At 47.0% G+C, this 24458-nt stretch overlaps 2 protein-coding genes and 1 pseudogene across 2 annotated transcripts; 1 reads left to right on the forward strand and 2 right to left on the reverse strand.

Annotated features, from left to right (window-relative positions):
- The first annotated feature begins 1541 nt into the window (after positions 1–1541).
- Positions 1542–2104, forward strand: LOC140905614 (olfactory receptor 52N2-like; annotated as a pseudogene).
- Positions 2105–19232: 17128 nt separating this feature from the next.
- On the reverse strand, positions 19233–20231 carry LOC140898903 (olfactory receptor 52H1-like). Its single transcript, XM_073313484.1, has one exon. The coding sequence runs from the start codon at positions 20229–20231 to the stop codon at positions 19233–19235; it is 999 nt and encodes a 332-aa protein (XP_073169585.1).
- Positions 20232–21434: 1203 nt separating this feature from the next.
- Positions 21435–22481, reverse strand: LOC140905615 (olfactory receptor 52R1-like). Its single transcript, XM_073329123.1, has one exon. It carries the CDS (start codon positions 22479–22481, stop codon positions 21435–21437), a length of 1047 nt encoding a protein of 348 aa, XP_073185224.1.
- Positions 22482–24458: the final 1977 nt, after the last annotated feature.

Here is a 24458-nt window from a genome sequence, read left to right on the forward strand (position 1 = left end):
TCCAGCAGAGGATTGGCAAGTACCTGCAGGAAAGTTTCCTAGAGATCTCTCTGGAGGATTCCAGTAAAATCTTGGTGTGCATCAACACCCTGTACTTGGTGTGCATCAACACCCTAGCTGCTTGCGGAAATGCCCAGCACACACAAACACAGCCAGCCTTGTACATTTCTCTTCCCTCAACCCACCTCTGCACTTCACAAAGCAAAACCACTTACTAGGGGCCTTCTCTCCTGCTTCTGGCTCACCTGATTGTGACTGATAAGACACCTGCAGAGTGGAGAACAGCTCCTGACTGGACACAGCACTGGGCAACCCTGGCATGGACTCCACATCTTTTAATGCCTCCACATCATTATTGATGACCTCCTCCTCTGGGTTAGGTCGAATTTCCATTGGCTCCGGCCCCACCGAAGTATCCACAGGGCTCTTGGTGGTGGAAGTTGGGTCACTACCAAGGATAGCATCCAACTCCTTATAAAAATGGCAACTCTGGGGCGCAGCACAGGAGCAACTGTTTGCCTCCCTTGCCTGCTGGTACGTGTGCCTCAGCTCCTTCACCTTTGCTCTGCACTTCCACTTCTCCCGATCAAAGCCCTTTTCCTGCAAGCTGCAAGAAATCTTCCCCTAGGTATCGAAATTCCTACAGCTGGAGCACAGCTGGGACTGCACAGCATCCTCTCTCCAAATACTGAGCAGATCCAGCAGATCCACACTGGTCCAAGTGGAAGACCATTTGCGGCATGGATCCACCATGGCTACCTGGGAAGATGTGATGTGAACACTCCACACCCAGTAAACAGGAAGGGGAATTTCAAAATTCCTGGGCCTTTAAAGGGGGAGGAGTGGAAAGTATTTACTTGGATGCAGGGCAGCAGAGTTGAAACTTCTGACCAGCGTGGTTAGGATGGGCATTGTGGGATGCCTTCAGGAGGCCAATTACAGCAATGAAATCAAGCATCGTGTCTCCACTGGCACCTCAGCGACAAAACTTTTCAGCAAACGGCTTTACAACTCTCATTCAGGTGCCTTTATTCCGTCCCTGAAACTAAGGAGTTCCATCATCAAAAGCGGCTTTGTAGTGTTTACACCTCCACTATTTCTTCACCAACTGCTGCATTTTGGCAAAAAAACTTGGCAGTACATATAAGGCCTAAGGAACAATCAGGGAAAATCAGTATCCACTCGTGTTTCCTGCTGGCACCTATTAAGGTTTCCCACACCACGATGTGTAGGAATTATTGATGAAAGGAGCACCATAAAATATGGAATTGACATCAGTAGGGGCAATTGTTCATAATTCATTTATCTTAATCATAAAAATATCATTTTTCAGTTTGTGAAGAGCGACCAATCTGCTTCATCCGTGAGACTAGCCTCCAGCTGTGCATGAAGTGTCTCATATTAACACTGTCTCTCCATCCAGGCATTTGTCCTGCGACCATGCACCTAGATCCTGGGCACATTCAGGAAGTCAGGGGAACATACGGTACATGCAGGAAACACCGTTCTGCCTCAGCGTTGGACACCTTCTTTCCTACTCCATGTCAGATTCCAACTCAACCGACTTCACCAACCCCTACACCTTCATCCTGCTGGGCATTCCTGGCCTGGAGGCAGCCCATGTCTGGATCTCTATTCCCTTCTGCACCATGTATGCCATAGCCATCTTGGGGAACTTCACCATCCTTTTCATCGTGAAGAGGTAGCCGAGCCTCCATAGGCCCATGTACTATTTCCTCTGCATGCTGGTCGTCACCAACCTGGTCCCATCTATGGCCATCCTACCCAAAATGCTGAGCATCTTCTGGTTCAATTCCAGGGAGATCAATTTCAGTGCCTGCCTCACCCAGACGTACTTCATTGTCAGCTGCTCTGTGATGCATTCTGGGATCCTCGTACCATGGCTTTTGATTGCTCCGTGGCCATCTGTGATCCCCTGAGACATTCCACCACTCTGACAAACCCTGTGGTGGCCAAAATTGGACTGGCCGTGGTGCTGCGTGGCGTCATGCTCATACTGCCCCATCCCTTCCTAGCGAGGAGGTGGCCATATTGCAGAACCAACATCATTCCCTACACAAAAGATTATGCTCAGATAAATTGATTAGTCTCTAAGGTGCCACTAGTACTCCTTTTCTTTTTCTTTCAAAACCATTTCTTTGAATTTACAATAACCTAAAGCACCATCAATTGTCATTTTATTGAATATATCCAGAGCTTTACCAGTTAAATTAGTAACTAAAGTGGGCATCTTCTGGTCATCAGGAATCTTATGAATCACACACAGCCTCTCAAAGGTAGTGAAGGATTCAGCAATATCCCCTGCCTCATTGTATGCAGGACACAGCTGTTCTCATCTGAGGATTGTTGGAGAGGTGGGAATGGTGGAGTGGAAGAGTTCTGGTTCTGCTTTTCCAGCAAGTCTAATTGGTGATTCCGCTCTCTCTCTTTCTTCTCACTTTCTTGTGTTTTAGTTCCATACCCCTTCTGTGTTTAGCCCCCTATCTAGAAGACTCTGCCTGCATTAGCTGCGAAATTCTCTTGTGTTCTTTTTCTTTTTCTACTGCCTGCAAACTGAATATCTCCGATTTCACAATCCTTTTGCTGTTTGCACTCATCTTGCTGCTTTTCTGTCCCTACTTCCTTTTCCCAAAATAAGCAAACAGAAAATAACAAACTGGTCACCTCTTTGACTGATCTCCAGCCACCACACTTCAAATCTCACTTAAAATTTCTATACCAGTGTATGAAGTACAAATCTCAGAACAAGAAGTGGTGCATTTCACCCTGCTCATTGTGCTGGACTTCCCCAGAGCGCAACCTCAAACTCGGGTACCCCTGAGCCCTCTAGCACACTATAATCTGAGTCCCCTCTCACACTGTGATTATGTAACAAATTGCAGACCCCTCCAGGTCCTGCAGTCACACAAACATTCACAGGAAGTGGCACACCGAGCTGAGTTACATGACTTTCGCCAGCCACTCATGAACCAACAATAGAGAGGCTCCAGCCAATTCCTCCCAGCTCCCCAGTTTAGGACCCCAGAGCTGTACCGTCTTGCCCTGGTCAGAAGCCTGACCACACAGGCATGTGTGCTTGTCAGGGGCTATGGGGAAAGAGACTGGTGTGTTACCACGGCTGTATTTTAAAGTAGCATTTCAATACCTACATCCATCCTAGTTAACAATAATGCTTCTGTTTATTGTTACGTGTGCTTCACCGGATATGTTCTTGAAAGGAGGCACCCCCTCCACTCCAGCCGAGTGTCTCCACTGGATAAGAAAGCACCAAAGATGGAGCAAGGAAGATATGTTCCGGGAGGTGCAGCAATACTCTGATGCAGACAAGACGGAATGCAGGCAGTGGAGGGAAAGCGAGAAGCAGGAAAGGAAAGAAAATGAAGCATACCCTAGGGATGAAATGGAGAGACTGATGAAAGTTTTGGAGCAGCAAACCAACATGCTGCAGTCCCTCCTGATGCTCGAGACTGAGCAGAGGGTGCCCGCCCTCCCCTTCAGCACATTCAGAACTCTTTCCCATGTCTTCCCCAAACTCTGCCCACTCATTCCTTTCCGATTTCTGAGACGTCTCACTTTACTGTTCATTCCACCTCCGCAGACTCCTTTTCAAATGAAAGCTGGACTTACGCTCAGTAGTGTGTGTGTGCGTATGGTGTTGTGGGTTTTTTGGCAATAAAAGCAAAGTTATTTGAATAATAAGTACTCTTTGTTTGTTTCCGTTGAAGTTATGATAACAGATGGCAGCAGCAAACTAGCAAGCAGTTTTGTCATTTCCTTACATTGAAACCTGGCCCAGAACAATCACAACTGCTTCCTACCCTACCAAAACTGGACTTCATTATGCATTACAATCCCATGCATAGCAATAAACATTACTTGTTCTCATTTTCAAAGTGTTGCCGTAAAGCCTCCCTGATTTGAATTGCCCCCCATTGTGCTATCTGCTAGCCTTGATATCGGACTGCTTAAAATCAGCAGCCATGTGTTCTGTTTCAGCAGTGGATCCCTGAGAAAACTTTATGCCCTGACCTAGGATTCCAGGTTTCCCAGGTACGGCTTCATGAGCCCTGGTGTTGAAGGGTATGTCAGGTCTCCTGGGAGCACTATGGGCATTTCAACATCCCCTGTGGGGATCTTCTGGTCTGGAAAGAAAGTCTCCACTTTCAGCTTTCTGTAAAGGCCGGTGTTCCTAAAGATTCATGCGTCATGCACTTTTCAGGACCACCCTGCATTGATGTCAATGAAATGCCCACAGTGATCCTCGAGTACCCATAACACCATGGAGAAGTACCCCTTCCAATTAATATATTCTATCACAAGGCATCCAGTGCCAAAATTGGAATATGTGTGCTATCTATCGCCCCTCTGCAGTTGGGGAAACGCATTTCTGCAAAGCCATCCGCAATATCATAGAATCATAGAATATCAGGGTTGGAAGGGACCCCAGAAGGTCATCTAGTCCAACCCCCTGCTCGAAGCAGGACCAATTACCAGTTAAATCATCCCAGCCAGGGCTTTGTCAAGCCTGACCTTAAAAACCTCTAAGGAAGGAGATTCTACCACCTCCCTAGGTAACGCATTCCAGTGTTTCACCACCCTCTTAGTGAAAAAGTTTTTCCTAATATCCAAGCTAAACCTCCCCCACTGCAACTTGAGACCATTACTCCTCGTTCTGTCATCTGCTACCATTGAGAACAGTCTAGAGCCATCCTCTTTGGAACCCCCTTTCAGGCAGTTGAAAGCAGCTTTCAAATCCCCCCTCATTCTTCTCTTCTGCAGGCTAAACAATCCCAGCTCCCTCAGCCTCTCCTCATAACTCATGTGTTCCAGTCCCCTAATCATTTTTGTTGCCCTTCGCTGGACTCTCTCCAATTTATCCACATCCTTCTTGAAGTGTGGGGCCCAAAACTGGACACAGTACTCCAGATGAGGCCTCACCTATGTCGAATAGAGGGGAACGATCACGTCCCTCGATCTGCTCGCTATGCCCCTACTTATACATCCCAAAATGCCATTGGCCTTCTTAGCAACAAAGGCACACTGCTGACTCATATCCAGCTTCTCGTCCACTGTCACCCCTAGGTCCTTTTCCGCAGAACTGCTGCCTAGCCATTCGCTCCCTAGTTTGTAGCTGTGCATTGGGTTCTTCCGTCCTAAGTGCAGGATCCTGCACTTATCCTTATTGAACCTCATCAGATTTCTTTTGGCCCAATCCTCCAATTTGTCTAGGTCCTTCTGTATCCTATCCCTCCCGTCCAGCGTATCTACCACTCCTCCCAGTTTAGTATCATCCGCAAATTTGCTGAGAGTGCAATCCACACCATCCTCCAGATCATTTATGAAGATATTGAACAAAACCGGCCCCAGGACCGAAACTTGGGGCACTCCACTTGATACCGGCTGCCAACTAGACATGGAGCCATTGATCACTACCCGTTGAGCCCGACAATCTAGCCAGCTTTCTACCCACCTTATAGTGCATTCATCCAGCCCATACTTCCTTAACTTGCTGACAAGAATACTGTGGGAGACCGTGTCAAAAGCTTTGCTAAAGTCTAGAAACAATACATCCACTGCTTTCCCTTCATCCACAGAACCAGTAATCTCATCATAAAAGGCGATTAGATTAGTCAGGCATGACCTTCCCTTGGTGAATCCATGCTGGCTGTTCCTGATCACTTTCCTCTCATGTAAGTGCTTCAGGATTGATTCTTTGAGGACCTGCTCCATGATTTTTCCGGGGACTGAGGTGAGGCTGACTGGCCTGTAGTTCCCAGGATCCTCCTTCTTCCCTTTTTTAAAGATTGGCACTACATTAGCCTTTTTCCAGTCATCCGGGACTTCCCCGGTTCGCCACAAGTTTTCAAAGATAATGGCCAATGGCTCTGCAATCACAGCCGCCAATTCCTTCAGCACTCTCGGATGCAACTCGTCCGGCCCCATGGACTTGTGCACGTCCAGCTTTTCTAAATAGTCCCTAACCACCTCTATCTCCACAGAGGGCTGGCCATCTCTTCCCCATTTTGTGATGCCCAGCGCAGCAGTCTGGGAGCTGACCTTGTTAGTGAAGACAGAGGCAAAAAAAGCATTGAGTACATTAGCTTTTTCCACATCCTCTGTCACTAGGTTGCCTCCCTCATTCAGTAAGGGGCCCACACATTCCTTGGCTTTCTTCTTGTTGCCAACATACCTGAAGAAACCCTTCTTGTTACTCTTGACATCTCTGGCTAGCTGCAGCTCCAGGTGCGATTTGGCCCTCCTGATATCATTCCTACATGCCCGAGCAATATTTTTATACTCTTCCCTGGTCATATGTCCAACCTTACACTTCTTGTAAGCTTCTTTTTTATGTTTAAGATCCGGTAGGATTTCACCATTAAGCCAAGCTGGTCGCCTGCCATATTTACTATTCTTTCGACTCATTGGGATGGTTTGTCCCTGTAACCTCAACAGGGATTCCTTGAAATACAGCCAGCTCTCCTGGACTCCTTTCCCCTTTAAGTTAGTCCCCCAGGGGATCCTGGCCATCCGTTCCCTGAGGGAGTCGAAGTCTGCTTTCCTGAAGTCCAGGGCCCGTATCCTGCTGCTTACCTTTCTTCCCTGCGTCAGGATCCTGAACTCAACCAACTCATGGTCACTGCCTCCCAGATTCCCATCCACTTTTGCTTCCCCCACTAATTCTACCCGGTTTGTGAGCAGCAGGTCAAGAAAAGCGCCCCCCCTAGTTGGCTCCTCTAGCACTTGTGCTAGGAAATTGTCCCCTACGCTTTCCAAAAACTTCCTGGATTGTCTATGCACCGCTGTATTGCTCTCCCAGCAGATATCAGGAAAATTAAAATCACCCATGAGAATCAGGGCATGCGATCTAGTAGCTTCCGTGAGCTGCCGGAAGAAAGCCTCATCTACCTCATCCCCCTGGTCCGGTGGTCTATAGCAGACTCCCACAACTACATCACTCTTGTTGCACACACTTCTAAACTTAATCCAGAGACACTCAGGTTTTTCTGCAGTTTCGTACCGGAGCTCTGAGCAGTCATACTGCTCCCTTACATACAGTGCTACTCCCCCACCTTTTCTGCCCTGCCTGTCCTTCCTGAACAGTTTATAACCATCCATGACAGTACTCCAGTCATGTGAGTTATCCCACCAAGTCTCTGTTATTCCGATCACGTCATAGTTCCTTGACATCACCAGGACCTCCAGTTCTCCCTGCTTGTTTCCAAGGCTTTGTGCATTTGTATATAAGCACTTGAGAAAACCTGTTGATCGCCCCTCATTCCCAGTATGAGGCAGGAGCCCTCGCCTCACAGACATTCCTGCCTGTGCTTCCTCCCGGTATCCCGCTTTCCCACTTACCTCAGGGCTTTGGTCTCCTTCCCCCGGTGAACCTAGTTTAAAGCCCTCCTCACTAGGTTAGCCAGCCTGCTGGCAAAGATGCTCTTCCCTCTCTTCGTAAGATGGAGCCCGTCTCTGCCCAGCACTCCTCCTTCATGGAACACCATCCCATGGTCAAAGAAACCAAAGCCTTCTCTCTGATACCACCTGCGTAGCCATTCGTTGACTTCCACGATTCGACGCTCCCTACCTAGGCCTTTTCCTTCCACGGGGAGGATGGACGAGTACACCACTTGCGCCTCCAACTCCTTTATCCTTCTTCCTAGAGCCACATAGTCCGCAGTGATCTGCTCAAGGTCATTCTTGGCAGTATCATTGGTGCCCACGTGGAGAAGCAGGAAGGGGATGTCACGCACATCCACAAGAGTTACGGTCTTATGCAGCAGGATGTGCTTAATGGCCCTGCACACTTGTGTTAACGCAGCCCCAACGGTCGATTTCCCAACTCCAAACCATTTTGAGACCGATCAGTAGCAGCCTGGAGTTGCCAGCTTCCACAATGCAATCGCCATGCGCTTTCCCACCGAGAGCACAGCTCTCATTTGGGTGTCCTTGCGCGGGAGGGCTGGGGTGAGTTCAGTACACAATTCCAGGAAGGTGGCTTTCCACATCCAGAAGTTCTGCAGCCACTGCGCGTCATACCAGACCTGCAGAACGATGCGATTCCACCACTCACTGCTAGTTTCCCGAGCCCAAACATGTCGTTCCACCATGCTCAGCTGTTCTGTGAATGCCAAAAGCAATCTAATGCTGCTCTTATCCGTGTCAGACATTGTGTCAGGCAACTGTGACTCCTGTTGCTTTCGCAGCTTCGAGATTGACTCCACTGCCATTCGCGATGTGCTACTGACAGCTAGGAGAGCTGTGCGGGATCCATTCCCGCAGACAGAGGGGGCAGACTGAGCAGAAAACACTGGACATTGGAAAATGACACACAGGACGTTGGAAAATGCTGGGACGGAAATAAATGCATCATGGGACATTGAGCCTGGAGCCATGATATGCTGTGATCTGCTCTGCCTTCCCACAACACCTATGTGCACAAGATGGAGAGCTGAACTGTGGGATAGCTACCCACAGTGCATTGCTCTCACTGTCATTGCAACCGCCCCATGTGTGGACGTGCTATGCCGAAAGAGAGAGGCAGTGTGAACATGCAACAACGATTTTCTTTAATGGCTTTTTCGTCATTGACCAAACTTCCAGTGAAAAAAGTCTGCCAATTTTCACATAGCCTTAATGCAATGAAACCCAGGCTACAGAGCCAAGCTGTAGGAAGCTTCTCATTCACCTAGTTACTGAAAATCTGAAAGTGGGGAAAAAAACACTTTTGCCAAGACATGCGCCGGGGGAAACATCCCAACTAGAACCCACCTCAGGGAAAAGACTGGGGCGTCATTGATAGCAGCTCCACGGAAACACCTGCTCATTTGCGGCAGTGACCACAACAAAGACAATGTTCAGATGCCGAAGGATTGGGAGGGAGAATATCCTGCTCTGGAGATGCACTCAGTTTTGGTCACCCAGTCTCTATAAAGGATGTAGCAGATAGAAAGGGGATTTCCCAGGCAGGCTGTGAGAAAGGGGGAGGCTGCCATATGTGGAGAGACTGAAAAGTCTAGGACTGGTTAGTTTAAAGAAGAGACAAATAATGAGGCATAGAATAGAGGAGAATAAAATAAAAGAATGGAACTGATTACATTGAATGGACAAACAGAGAACAGCTCCCAGCCAGTAATAGCTATCTACAGATACCCTTCAAAAGGGCCAATTCCCCAAAGAGGAGACAAATGATCAGCAAAACTGAGTGGGAGGAAAAATTTAGACAGAAAAATGGGAATGAAAAATGGAAGTTCTTTAACAAGAATTTATGAGAGAGCTAAAAAGGGTTGATTCCACAGTCAAGAAAGTGGAGAACTTTGGTTAAAAACCCAGTTCAGTAGCAAAGTGAAGGCAGCAACAGGGGCGGGGGCGGGGCGGGAAGCAATATATAACTAATGGTAAAAAGGGAAAATAGATAGCAAGCAATACAAATTGGAAGTTATGAAAATTGATACGGGACATTACAGAGATCAGGGGGAAATCCATGCTTTGCAGGGCTAAGGATAACAAAAAGCAGGTTGTTAAGAACAAAAGAAATCCTAGAGAAGGTAAAGGCCAATTCCGTGAGGGAGAAAGGAAACTTGTTAATGTTGGAGAAAAGGGAGATGTGTTCAAGAAATGTTTTTGTTCTGCGTTTGGAAAGGAGCAGTATCAGGTACTCAGATCACACACGGTGATGAAACACTTTCCAGTCCATTAGCAGTCAAAGAGGATGTTAAACAGCATCTACAGTAGAACCTCAGAGATAGAAACACCAGAGTTATAAACTGACTGATCAACCACACATCTCAATCGGAACCAGAAGTAGGCAGTCAGGAAACAATGGAAAAGCTGATATGGGATAAGTTTAAAAAAAAGTCTAGGCGTCTAATTAATTCCAGTCAACAACATGGTTTATGGAAACAGGTCTTGTCAAATAAATCCAATTTCATCCTTTCGTGAAAGAACACGTTTGGTTGATCAAGGGAACCAAGAGATGCAACAGACTTCGACTTCTCTGAGGCATTGGATTTAGTAGGGGAAAACATTCAGTTTAAAAAATGAACACTGTACAATACCAGTAGATTTTGTGAAATGTTAAATGGACTAAAAGCTGGCTATCTGAGAGATCTGAGAAAGCAGTTGTCAATGGGCCATTGTCCGCAAATGGGGGGGTTTGTAGTGGGGTTCTGCAGGGATCAGTTCCAGGCTAGATGCTATTCAATATTTTCATCAATGATCTGGAAGCAAATAGATTATTGTTGCAAGTAAAATTTGCGGACTACCCAAAGATTGGCAGAGTGGTTACAATGAGGGCAGGCATACCGATTGATCTGGAGCATTTGTTGAGCTGGACCCATGTAAATAAAATGTTTTAATACAGTGAAATGCAAAGTGATCCTCTCGAAACAGGGAATACCAGCCCGACCCCCAGACTAGGGCACTGTATTATGGAACGCAGGGATCCTGAAAAGGATTTAGGGTTGATTGTAGACAACCAACTCACTGCATCAAGTTCTGGGGTCCCCATTTCAAAAAGGATGTTGTAAAATTGGAGAGGGTGCAGAAAGAAAATATATTAATGATTGGAGACTGGAGAAGATGTCTGACAGAGAAAGGTTGAAAGAGCTTCATCTATTTATCTCATCAAAAAGACAATCAAGCAGAGACTTCCCTGGGGAGAAAACATTGGGTGCTAATGGGCTCTGTAATCTAGTTTAGAAAGGCAGAGAAAGACCCAATGGCTGGAAGCTGAAACCAGATAAATTCCAATCGGAAATATGGGCCAAATGATTTGCACTGCAAAGGGAAGTAAGTGGTGGATTCTCCAACGCCCCATGTCTGCAGATCCAGACTGGATGCTTTTCTGGAAACTCTGCGTGAGGGTTTGTCTACACTTAAAACACTACAGCAACACTGCAAAGCACCGAAGTGTAGACACTACTTACATGGATGACAGGGGTTCTTCCATCAGGGTAGGTAATTCACATCCCCGAGAGATGGTAGCTAAGTCGATGGAAGAATTCTCTCGACCTCATTCTCTCTACATCGGGGTTAGGTTGATATAGCAATAGCTCTCAGGGGTGGGGGTTCTTTTGCTGTAAAATGCAATTTTGGGTTGCATTAACAGAGGCATAGCATGCAAGTTATGGTAGGTGATAGTACCGCCCTACTCAGCACTGGTTAGGTCTCAGTTGGAGTGCTGTGTGCAATTTTGGTCCAGTCTAGAAAGGATGTAAAGAAACTGGAAAGGATCCAGAGGTGAGCGAGAAAGATGATCCAAGGGATGGAATGCAAACTGTGCAAGCAAAGGCTGAATGAACTGGGTATGTTTAGTTTGGAAAAAAGGAGATTAAGGATGGACATGATAGCAATCTTCAAATATTTGAAAGGCTGCCATAAAAAGATGAGGAAAATTTGTTTCTCTCTTGAGACAGGGCAGGACAAAAGGCAATGGGTTCAAAGTACAGCAGAGCAGATTGAGATTAAATCTCAGGAAAAACTCCCTCACTGTAAGAACAGCAGGACATTGGAACAGTCGCCTAGGCAGGTTGTGGAAGCTCCTTCACTGGAGGTTTTCCAAAGGAGGCTGGATAGCATGTGTCCTGGATGGTTTAAACACAACAAATCCTACATTTTTGTATTGGGTTAGACTAGCTGACCCTTGCAGGTCCCTTCTCACTTGCTGGAGGCCATCAGCCAGGGGTAGAGGAAAGAGGGACATTTTGGCCAGTGAAATTAGCGCAAACACATCCCCTGTGGCAAGGGCCCCAGAATGTTTAATGGCTGCGCAGAGTGGAAAGGACCACAGACCTATTCTCTAGCCCATCTCGCCCACATTGCAGTGGGTGTGTCGAGCAGGTGAGCTCCTCAGCAAGAGATGGGTACCTGTGCATTCTGAGCCAGGCGCGTCTTCCCTGGGAATCCCCTGCAGGCAGCTGTTTCCCACACCTCGCTCACCCCGGCATCTGCAGCAGCAACACAGGAGTCTGCACCATTTATGATCTAGCTGTGCGCAATCCCAGGGGGGTTCACTCAGCCTCTAGGGGAGAAGCAGCAGGTGAACAGAAACAGGCTGGAGACTGGAGACACTGTCGCCAATGAGATCTGGAGAAAGGTGACTGAGGGGAGATAGGTTTTAGAGTAACAGCCGTGTTAGTCTGTATTCGCAAAAAGAAAAGGAGTACTTGTGGCACCTTAGAGACTAACCAATTTATTTGAGCATAAGCTTCAGTGAGCTACAGCTCACTTCATCGGATGCATACTGTGGAAACTGCAGAAGACATTATATACACAGAGACCATGAAACAATACCTCCTTCCACCCCACTCTCCTGCTGGTAATAGCTTATCTAAAGTGATCACTCTCCTTACAATGTGTATGATAATCAAGTTGGGCCATTTCCAGCACAAATCCAGGTTTTTTCACCCCCCCCCCACTTTTTTTTCCAAAAAACACACACACAAACTCACTCTCCTGCTGGTAATAGCTTATCCAAAGTGAGCACTCTCCTTACAATGTGTATGAAAAACAAGGTGGGCCATTTCCAGCACAAATCCAGATTTTCTCACCCCCCCACAAACACACAGAAACTCACTCTCCTGCTGGCAATAGCTCATCCAAACTGACCACTCTCCTTACAATGTGTATGATAATCAAGGGTGGGCCATTTCCAGCATAAATCCAAGTTTAACCAGAACGTCTTGGGGGGGGGGGTAGGAAAAAACAAGGGGAAATAGGCTACCTTGCATAATGACTTAGCCACTCCCAGTCTCTATTTAAGCCTAAATTAATAGTATCCAATTTGCAAATGAATTCCAATTCAGCAGTTTCTCGCTGGAGTCTGGATTTGAAGTTTTTTTGTTTTAAGATAGCGACCTTCATGTCTGTAATTGCGTGACCAGAGAGATTGAAGTGTTCTCCGACTGGTTTATGAATGTTATAATTCTTGACATCTAATTTGTGTCCATTTATTCTTTTACGTAGAGACTGTCCAGTTTGACCAATGTACATGGCAGAGGGGCATTGCTGGCACATGATGGCTTATATCACATTGGTGGATGTGCAGGTGAACGAGCCTCTGATAGTGTGGCTGATGTTATTAGGCCCTGTGATGGTGTCCCCTGAATAGATATGTGGGCACAGTTGGCAATGGGCTTTATTGCAAGGATAGATTCCTGGGTTAGTGGTTCTGTTGTGTGGTATGTGGTTGTTGGTGAGTATTTGCTTCAGGTTGCGGGGCTGTCTGTAGGCAAGGACTGGCCTATCTCCCAAGATTTGTGAGAGTGTTGGGTCATCCTTCAGGATAGGCTGTAGATCCTTAATAATGCATTGGAGGGGTTTTAGTTGGGGGCTGAAGGTGACGGCTAGTGGCATTCTGTTATTTTCTTTGTTAGGCCTGTTCTCTAGTAGGTGACTTCTGGGAACTCTTCTGGCTCTATCAATCTGTTTCTTCACTTCCGCAGGTGGGTATTGTAGTTGTAAGAATGCTTGATAGAGATCTTATAGGTGTTTGTCTCTGTCTGAGGGGTTGGAGCAAATGCGGTTGTATCGCAGAGCTTGGCTGTAGACGCTGGATCGTGTGGTGTGGTCAGGGTGAAAGCTGGAGGCATGTAGGTAGGAATAGCGGTCAGTAGGTTTCCGGTATAGGGTGGTATTTATGTGACCATTGTTTATTAGCACTGTAGTGTCCAGGAAGTGGATCTCTTGTGTGGACTGGACCAGGCTGAGGTTGATGGTGGGATGGAAATTGTTGAAATCATGGTGGAATTCCTCAACGGCTGTTTTTCCATGGGTCCAGATGATGAAGATGTCATCAATATAGCGCAAGTAGAGTAAGGACGTTAGGGGACGAGAGCTGAGGAAGCGTTGTTCTAAATCAGCCATAAAAATGTTGGCATACTGTGGGGCCATGCGGGTACCCATAGCAGTGCCATTGATCTGAAGGTATACATTGTCCCCAAATGTAAAATAGTTACGGGTAGGGACAAAGTCACAAAGTTCAGCCACCAGGTTAGCCATGACATTATCGGGGATAGTGTTCTTGACGGCTTGTAGTCCATCTTTGTGTGGAATGTTGGTGTAGAGGGCTTCTACATCCATAGTGGCCAGGATGGTGTTATCAGGAAGATCACCGATGGACTGTAGTTTCCTCAGGAAGTCAGTGGTGTCTCGAAGGTAGCTGGGAGTGCTGGTAGCGTAGGGCCTGAGGAGGGAGTCTACATAGCCAGACAATCCTGCTGTCAGGGTGCCAATGCCTGAGACGATGGGGCGCCCAGGATTTCCAGGATTATGGATCTTAGTAGTAGATAGAATATCCCAGGTCGGGGTTCCAGGGGTGTGTCTGTGCGGATTTGATCTTGTGCTTTTTCAGGAAGTTTCTTGAGCAAATGCTGTAGTTGCTTTTGGTAACTCTCAGTGGGATCATAGGATAATGGCTTGTAGAAAGTGGTGTTGGAGAGCTGCCGAGCAGCCGCTTGTTCATATTCCGACCTATTCATGATGACAACAGCACCTCCTTTGTCAGCCTTTTTGATTATGATGTCAGAGTTGTTTCTGAGGCTGTGGATGGCATTGTGTTCTGCACAGCTGAGGTTATGGGGCAAGTGATGCTGCTTTTCCACAATTTCAGCCCGTGCACGTCGGCGGAAGCACTCTATGTAGAAGTCCAGTCTGCTGTTTAGACCTTCAGGAGGAGTCCACCTAGAATCCTTCTTTTTGTAGTGTTGGTAGGGAGGCCTCTTTGGATTAGTATGTTGTTCAGAGGTATTTTGGAAATATTCCTTGAGTCGGAGACGTCGAAAATAGGATTCTAGGTCACCACAGAACTGTATCATGTTCGTGGGGGTGGAGGGGCAGAAGGAGAGGCCCCGAGATAGGACAGCTTCTTCTGCTGGGCTGAGAAAACCTGGATTTGTGCTGGAAATGGCCCACCTTGATTATCATACACATTGTAAAGAGAGTGGTCACTTTGGATGGGTTATTACCAGCAGGAGAGTGAGTTTGGGAGGGGGGGGGGCGGAGATTGAGAAAACCTGGATTTGTGCAGGAAATGGCCCAACTTGTGTGATGGCTCCTCTTCCGGAGGTCAGTTCTTTCTCAAAGGCTGAGCCACAGGTTGGGTGCCTGCGAGCACAAATGCTGAATCGTCCATTCTGTCCTGGGCATCCTCCCCCATGTAATCAGTTAGGAGACATTCCTGTACTCCCACTATTCGTCCCCCAGTTTCCTCCTCTGGGCCTCACCTAGGACACCTACTCCTATGCTCTCTAGAGTGGAATCTATCCCCCAGTCAGCCATGAAGGAGTCACAGCTAACAGCCTGGACAGTTGTCTCTGTGGCAGGCTCTACACGCCCCTCCCTTCCTGGGGTGGTGTTGCCTCCTGCTGCAGTGTTAAAGGAACTCACACGCACCTCCTCAGTGATTTCTGTGATTCTATCACCCTTCTCTAGGCTCCCCTCTGGAACACATCTCCCTATGCTGCCTAGCACTGGACTTGTCCCTTGTTTAGCTGCAACACAGACATTTTTCTCCCTGAGTCAGAGCTGCCTTCAGCTGAAGGGCAAGAGCTGGTCTGAACCACCCCTACCCCGGAAGCATGCAGTTTCCCACCGCTGTAGAGGAATCAAGGAGACTCTCTCTCTTCCCTTCACCAGTTCCTGAGACTTTCCCCTTTCCCTCTGAGGTCCCAGCAGAATGCTCCTTCTTGCTGCAGGCAGACAATTTAACAGCCTGAGCTACATGGAAGAAATCATTGCCAATTAGCATATCAATAGGGGTATCGTCTACCACCCTCACTGATAATACAGCTTCCAAACCTTGGGTTTCTATGTGCACTTTAGCCAAAGGCACAAGGATTTTCTCACCTTGTTGCAGTATACTCATCCTAACTGCATGCTTCATGCCTAGTTGTGCAGAGGCTAATTTTACAAACCTAGTAGGATAAGTGACAGGTGCCTGAGGGGCTTCTGTGCTCATAATTGCAGCATTTGCATGAGCTACCTGCTGCCTGCTTCCTCTGAGCACAGAGCATTTACTTTTTAGGTGATCAGTGGAATTACAATGATAATTCTAGACTCTTCTGTTTTTACAGGAGATTAGGATTGGGGATTAGAAGAAAGGGGTAAAATGGGACCATACTTCCCACTAAGTGTAAACCCTCCGTCTGTTTTCAACTTTTTGTCCTATAGACACTGTTTCACATCATCTTTACATGTTTTTAAGACGTGCTCTTGACCAACTAGATCAAACATTCCTTCAAAGTTTGTAACACCTGGGCCCCTTACCCACTTTCCCATCAAATCTTCCATTTTGTTAACATATTTCACGTTATGTACCAGCACCCCACTTAAGATTCCTAAATGTCACTCTATACGTTCCAGGGGTAATCTGAAATGGTTTCAAAACCATTTCTTTGAATTTACAATAATCTAAAGCATCATCAGATGGCATTTTATTGAATATATCCACAGCTTTACCAGTTAAATTAGCAACTAAAGTGGGAATCTTCTTGTCATCAGGAACCTTATGAATCACACACAGTCTCTCAAAGGTAAGTGAAGTATTCAGCAATATCTCCTGCCTCGTTGTATGCAGGATGCAGCTGTTCCCATTTGAGGATTTTTGGAGAGGTGGGAATCAGTGGAGTAGAAGGGTTCTGCTTCTGCTTTTCCAGCAAGTCCAACTGGTGATTCCGCACTCTCTCTCTTTCTCCTCAGTTTCTTCTTGTTTTAGTTCCATAGCTCTTCTGTGTTCAACCTCATCTCTGGCAGCTTCTGCCAGCTTTAGCTGCAATATTCTCCTCTGCTCTTTTTATTTTTCTACTGCCTGCAATCTAAATAGCTCCGATTTCACAACTGTTTAGCTCTTTGCACTCATCTTGTTACTTTTCTGTCCCTACTTCCCTTTCCTGAAATAAGCAAACAGAAAACAACATACTGGTAACCTCTTTACTGATCTCCAGCCGCCACACTTAAAGTCTTCCTTAAAATTTCTACACCAGTGTATGAAGTGCAAATCTCACTCAGAGCAAGATATGCATTTTACCCTGTTCGCTTGTGCCACTGTGAAGGACTTCCCTGGGGTGCAACCTGGAATTGGGGTACCACTGAGCTCTCTGGCACACCAGTCTGAGTCCCCTCTCACACTGTGATCATGTGACAAGCTGCAGACCCCTCCAGGTCCTGCATTCACACAAACATTGACAGGCAGGGACACACCCAGCTGAGTTACATGAATGCTTTCGCCAGCCATTCATGAACCAACAATAGCGAGGCTCCAGTCAATTCCCCCCAGCTCACCAGCTTAGAACCCCAGAGCTGTACCATCTTGCCCTGGTCAGAACCCTGGTTTATTAACAAGTCTGCCCCATCCTCAATGTGGAGGGGACAATGCACCAGCCCCTCTCCTTGAGGAGATTTCCGTTTTGCATTTCAAACAACACACTGTTTTAGGTAAAAAAACATAAAAGCGCTTTATTCACTACAGAAGGATAGATTTTTAGTGATTATAACAAAGTGCAGAGACCAAAGTAGATGACCTAAGAGATACAGCAAAATCACCATCTGAGTTCCCTAAACTAGACAGGGTTTGAATCAAGCAGTATCTCATCCTGATTGTACAAACAGTTCATCAGTCTTCCATACACTGGCCGGGATTTCTCCTTTCCAGCTCCCCAGTGAAAATCTTTTCCCTCTAAATCTTATCCTTTGACATGTTGCATTTGCGGGGGTGGGGGTAGGGGGGGAGTAAAGCCAAGTGATGATATCACTTCCCCTTTTTATAGCTTCTGCCAGGTGCAGGGAACTTCATTGTCCCAAACAAAGCCCCCAGCACAATTAGTGGGAAAGTACAGGCACAAGATGGAGTCTGGTGTCACATGAGCTGGTCACATTTTCTTGCATGCTTCAGTGAGTCATAGCAGAGGCCATTACCCATATTCTGGCTACAACATCTACAGAAAAGTCCATCCGGTGGGGAGAAGCTTCTCCCATGGCCCATTGTTCTCAAAGCGCTGGCTCGACTGGATGTAAACTACTTGTGGGAGTTACCACAGGAGCAAACACATTTGAAATACAGGTACATAATCAATATTCATATGTTCAGATTTTTAATATGAGACGTGCATACAAATAGGATCATCATATTCAGCAAACCATAGTCTTTCCAGTGACACCTCATATGACACAGTTTGTACAAGATTTGTGGCAATGACATAAAAGCCATATTTGTGGCAACTATATAACAGTGGTGAATATAGGGGTGCCAGGTTGTTGTTTTGGGGGACAGCCTGGAAGCTGTTGAAACCTCTGTGCCCCCAAACCATTCAGCTGGGTTGGCCTCTCCCCCTACTCTTCTGATGACACACAGCCAGCCCCTCTGGGCCCCGTTATCACCCAGAATGACAGCAGGTGGTGGCCACACATCCAACTAAGTTACTTGAGTGCTTTACCTAAGTCCCTCATGGACCAATAATGGAGGCACCAGAGAATTTCCCAGCTCCCCAGCCTTGCACCCCTACTGGACCATAAACCCAAAATTATACCATCTTGCACTACACAGAGATCTGTACAGTGTGAACTCATTAGTCTGCCCTTCCCTGAATGGGGGAAGATATTCACCAACCTTTCTTAGCAGAGCTAAGAGTCCCAAACACTTCACTCAAAACCACACTGGTTCAAATAAAACATAAATCAGGTTTATTAACTACAGAAGGGTAGATCTTACGTAATTATAAGTGATAGCAAACAGACCAAAGCAGGTTACTTAGGAAATTAAACAAACTTGCAGATTAAGATTTTTAGAATGATACCTCACAGGGCATGCTTTGTACAAAACACACCATAATTACATCACCATGGTAAATATAGGGTGCTTTAGAGTGCAGAGTGTCACAGGGATGATCCAGAGAGTGACAGGGGGAGGAGAGGAGAGAGTTGCAGGCAGGGCCTTGAGGGAAGAGGCAGAGCAGGGGTGGAACCTGGGGGAAGAGGCAGGGCATAGGGGTGAGGCCTCAGTGTTCCAGTTACCAGCAATTAGAAAGGTGGCAACCCTATGAGTTGCACATAGATGGACTCCCCAGTTTGTCACGCTGACACAGCACAGTAAGGTCAGGAACGGATTTAATGTCTCTTTGACTGGCCAGTCAGTGATTCAGGGAAGAGGGCCCAGCACCATGTCACCAGCCAGCTCTGCATGGAGCACGGTCTGAGAACCAGAGCACCAGCAGAAAATTTTAGGTCCCTTTCTGAAGAAAGAGCTGGAGCAGCCTATCCCGGATCTCCTGAGTCTTCGCCCCATAGATGATAGGGTTTAGCATGGGGGGCACCAGGAGGTACATGTTGGACATGAGAACATGGAAATGCAGGGCCACATTGTGCCCAAACCGTTGCGTGAGGGCGGCAAAGAGATGTGGGATGTAAAAGGCTAAGATGACACAGAGGTGAGAGCCGCATGTCCCAAAAGTCTTGAGTCGGGCGTCCTTTGTTGGGAGGCTGAAGATGGCCCTGAGGATCTGGATATAGGACACAGCGATACAAAACACATCCAGACCGATCACCAAGAATGCCACAGAGAGGCTGTAGTAACTACTGACGCTGATGTCGGTGCAGGCCAGCTTCACCACAGCGATGTGCTCACAGTAGGTGTTTGGAATGATGTTGGTTCTGCAATATGGCCATCTCCTCGCCAGGAAGGGATGGGGCAGTATGAGCATGATGCCGCGCAGCACCATGGCCAGGGAAATTTTGGCCACCACAGGGTTTGTCAGAGTGGTGGAATGTCTCAGGGGATCGCAGATGGCCACATAGCGATCAAAAGCCATGGCCACCAGGATCCCAGACTCTATCATAAAGAAGCTGAGAAGGAAGTACATCTGGGTGAGGCATGCACTGAAATTGATCTCCCTGGAATTGAACCAGAAGATGCTCAGCATTTTGGGCAGCACTGATGTAGACAGCACCAGGTCTGTGATGGCTAGCATGCAGAGGAAATAGTACATGGGTGCATGGAGGCTCGGCTCCATCTTGACGATGAACATGATGATGAAGTTCCCCAAGATGGCTATGGCATAGATCATGCAGAAGGGGATGGAGATCCAGACATGGGCTGCCTCCAGGCCAGGAATGCCCAGCAGGATGAAGGTGGAGGGGTTGGTGAAGTCGGTTGAGTTGGAATCTGACATGGTGTAGGGATGAAGGTGTCCAACACTGAGGCAGAACAGTGTTTCCTTCATCTACTGTACATTCCCCTGACTTCCTGTATGTGCCCAGGATCTAGGGTGATGATCGCAAGACAAATACCTGGATTTAGAGACAATGTTAATATGAGACACTTCATGTACTACTGGAGGCTGTTCTCATGAATAAAGCAGGTTGGTCTCTCTTCACACACTGAAAAATGATATTTTCATTTTTCAGATAAATGAATTATGAACAACTGACCCTACTACTGCTAATTCCATATTTGATTGTGCTCCCTGTGTCAATAATTCCTACACATCCTGGTGTGGGAAACCTTAATAGGCACCAGCAGGAAACACGAGTGGATACTGGTTTTCCCTCATTGGTCCCTCGGCCTTGTTTATACTGCCAAATTTTTTTGACAAAAGGCAGCATTTAGTGACAAAGTAGTGGAGGTGTAAGTACGACAAAGCCGCTTTTGACGACGGAACTCCTCAGTTTCAGTGACATAATAAAGCCGCCTTGACGAGAGTTGCAAGGTCTTTACCCAAAATTTGTATTGCCAAAGTACTAGTGTAAACACCCTGCTTGATTTTATCACTGTAATTGCCCCATTGGTTTTCTCCCAAGCCCAACGTCTCCCACCCCTGGGAACACTCACCATGCTTGCAGTGTTTGCTGGCATATGTGCTTAGAATCATAGAACCATAGAATTGCAGGGTTGGAAGGGACCTCAGGAGGTCATCTAGTCCAACCCCCTGCTCAAAGAAGGACCAATCCCCAATTAAATCATCCCAGCCAGAGCTTTGTCAAGCCTGACCTTAAAAACGTCTAAGGAAGGAGATTCTACCACCTCCCTAGGTAACGCATTCCAGTGTTTCACCACCCTCCTAGTGAAAAAGTTTTTCCTAATATCCAACCTAAACCTCCCCCACTGCAACTTGACAAGGGTCAAGGGTCAGCGGGAAAGTGACTGGTGTGTTACCAGCATTGTATTTTAATGTAGTGTTTCAATGTTGTATGTGTACTTCACAATAATGCTTCTGTTTATGGTTACTTGTGCTTCACCAGTTATGTCCTTGAAAGGAGGCACCCTTCCACTCCACCTAAGTGACTCCAGCAGATAAGAAAGCACCCAAGATGGAGCAGGGAAAATACGTCCTGGGAGATGCTGTAGTACTCTGATGCAGACAAGATGGAAGGCAGGCACTGGAGGGACAGCGACAAACATGAAAGAAAAGAAAAAGGGGCATACCCTAGGGATGCAATGGAAAGGGAGATAAAAGTTTTGGAGCGGCACACCAACATGCTGCAGTTCCTCCTGATGCTTCAGACTGAGCAGATGGGACCTTCCCCTGCAGCATATTCAGAACTCTTTTCCATGTCCTCCCCAAACTCTGCCCACTCATTTCTTTCCCTTCGATGATGGGGTTTAGCATTGGGGGCACCAGGAGGTACACGTTGGACATGAGAACATGGAAATGCAGGGCCACATTGTGCCCAAACCGTTGTGCGATGATGGCAAATAGATGTGGGACGTAAAAGGCAAAGATGACACAAAGGTGGGAGCTGCATGTCCCAAAAGTATTGAGCGGGGCGTCCTTTGTTGGGAGGCTGAAGATGGCCCTGAGGATCTGGGTATAGGACATGGTGATAAAAAGCACATCCAGACCGATTGCCAAGAATGCCACAGAGAGGCTGTAGTAACTACTGAGGCGGATACCGGCACAGGCCAGCTTCACCACAGCGAAGTGCTCACAGTAGGAGTTTGGAATGATGTTGGCTCTGCAACATGGCCACCTACTTGCGAGGAAGGGATAGGGCAGTATGAGCATGACACCATGCACCACCACAGCCAGGCCAATTTTGGCCACCACAAGATTTGTCAGAGTGGTGGACTGTCTCAGGGGATCGCAGATGGCCACATAGCGATCAAAAGCCATGGCCACAAAGATCCCAGATTCTATCGCAGAGCAGCTGAGAATGAAGTACATCTGGGTGAGGCAGACGCTGAAATTGATCTCCCTGGAAGTGAACCAGAAGATGCTCAGCATTTTGGGCAGGATGGCCGTAGATGGGACCAGGTCGGTGACTACCAGCATGCAGAGGAAATAGTACAAAGGCCCATGGAGGCTCGGCTCCCTCTTCACGATGAACAGGATGCTGAAATTCCCCAAGATGGCTATGGCATACATGGTGCAGAAGGAGATGGAGATCCAGAAATGGGCTGCCTCCAGGCCAGGAATGCCCAGCAGGATGAAGGTGGATGGGTTTGTAAAGTCAGTTGAATTGGAATCAGACATGGTCTAGGGGAGAAGGTGTGCAACACTGAGGCAGAATGCTGTTTCCTGCATGTACCGTACATTCCCCTGACTTCCTGTATGTACCCAGGATCTAGGGTGATGGTCGCAGGACAAATACCTGGATGGAGAGACAGTGTTAATATGAGACACTTCATGCACTACTGGAGGCTGTTCTCATGGATGAAGCAGTTTGGTCGCTGCACACACACTGAAAAATGATATTTTCATTATTCAGATAAATGAATTATGAACAACTGACCCTAATAATGCCAATTCCATATTTTATGGTGCTCCTTTTGTGAATAATTCCTACACATCCTGGTGTGGGAAACCTTAATAGGCACCAGCAGGAAGCACGAGTGGATACTGGTTTTCCCTTATTGGTCCCGAGGCCTTGTCTACACTGCCAAGCTTTTTCGCCAAAAGGCAGCGTTTGGTGACGAAATAGTGGAGGTATTAACACCTCAAAGACATTATCCATGACGGAACTCCTCAGTTTCAGTGACATAATAAAGCCACCTGGACGAGAGTTGCAAGGTTTTTACTCAAACTTTTTGTCACCAAAGTGCCAGTGTAGACACCCTGCTTGATTTTATCACTGTAATTGGCCCATTGCTTTTCTCCCACGCCCGCTGTCCCCCACCCATGGGAACACTCACCATGCTTGCACTGTTCACTGGTATGTTTGCTTGTCAAGAGTTATGGGGAAAGAGACTGGTGTGTTACCAGCAGTGTACTTTAATGTAGCATTTCAATGCTGTACATATAGTTAACAATAATGCTTCTGTTTATTGTTACGTGTGCTTCACCGGATATGTTCTTGAAAGGAGGCACCCCCTCCACTCCAGCCGAGTGTCTCCACCGGATAAGAAAGCACTAAATATGGAGCAAGGAAGATATGTTCCGGGAGGTGCAGCAATACTCTGATGCAGACAAGACGGAATGCAAGCAGTGGAGGGAAAGCGAGAAGCAGGAAAGGAAAGTAAATGAAGCATACCCTAGGGATGAAATGGAGAGACTGATAAAAGTTTTGGAGCAGCAAACCAACATGCTGCAGTCCCTCCTGATGCTCCAGACTGAGCAGATGGGTGCCTGCCCTCCCCTTCAGCACATTCAGAACTCTTTCCCATGTCTTCCCCAAACTCTCCCCACTCATTCCTTTCCGATTTCTGAGACGTCTCACTTTACTGTTCATTCCACCTCCGCAGACTCCTTTTCAAATGAAAGCTGGACTTACGCTCAGTAGTGTGTGTGTGCGTATGGTGTTGTGGGTTTTTTGGCAATAAAAGCAAAGTTATTTGAATAATAAGTACTCTTTGTTTGTTTCCGTTGAAGTTATGATAACAGATGGCAGCAGCAAACTAGCAAGCAGTTTTGTCATTTCCTTACATTGAAACCTGGCCCAGAACAATCACAACTGCTTCCTACCCTACCAAAACTGGACTTCATTATGCATTACAATCCCATGCATAGCAATAAACATTACTTGTTCTCATTTTCAAAGTGTTGCCGTAAAGCCTCCCTGATTTGAATTGCCCCCCATTGTGCTATCTGCTAGCCTTGATATTGGACTGCTTAAAATCAGCAGCCATGTGTTCTGTTTCAGCAGTGGACCCCTGAGAAAACTTTATGCCCTTACCTATACAAGTATTATACAAGATGCAACACATGGCTAGAACCCGGAGAATATTTTCCTCATTGAGGTCTACCCTGTCAAAAAGGCATCACCGGCGCACTTTTAATCGGCCAAATGCACATTCCACCATCATTCTACTCCTAATCAGCCTAATCCTGAAATGCTCCTTACTGTTATCCAGGTTTCCCAGGTACGAGCCCTGGTGTTGAAGGGTATGTCAGGTCTCTTGGGAGCATTATGGGCATTTCAACATCCCCTGTGGGGATCTTCTGGTCTGGAAAGAAAGTCCCCACTTTCAGCTTTCTGTAAAGGCCGGTGTTCCTAAAGATTCATGCGTCATG

Source organism: Lepidochelys kempii, chromosome 1 (genome assembly GCF_965140265.1).
Source record: "Lepidochelys kempii isolate rLepKem1 chromosome 1, rLepKem1.hap2, whole genome shotgun sequence".
NCBI classification, from domain to species: Eukaryota; Metazoa; Chordata; order Testudines; family Cheloniidae; genus Lepidochelys; species Lepidochelys kempii.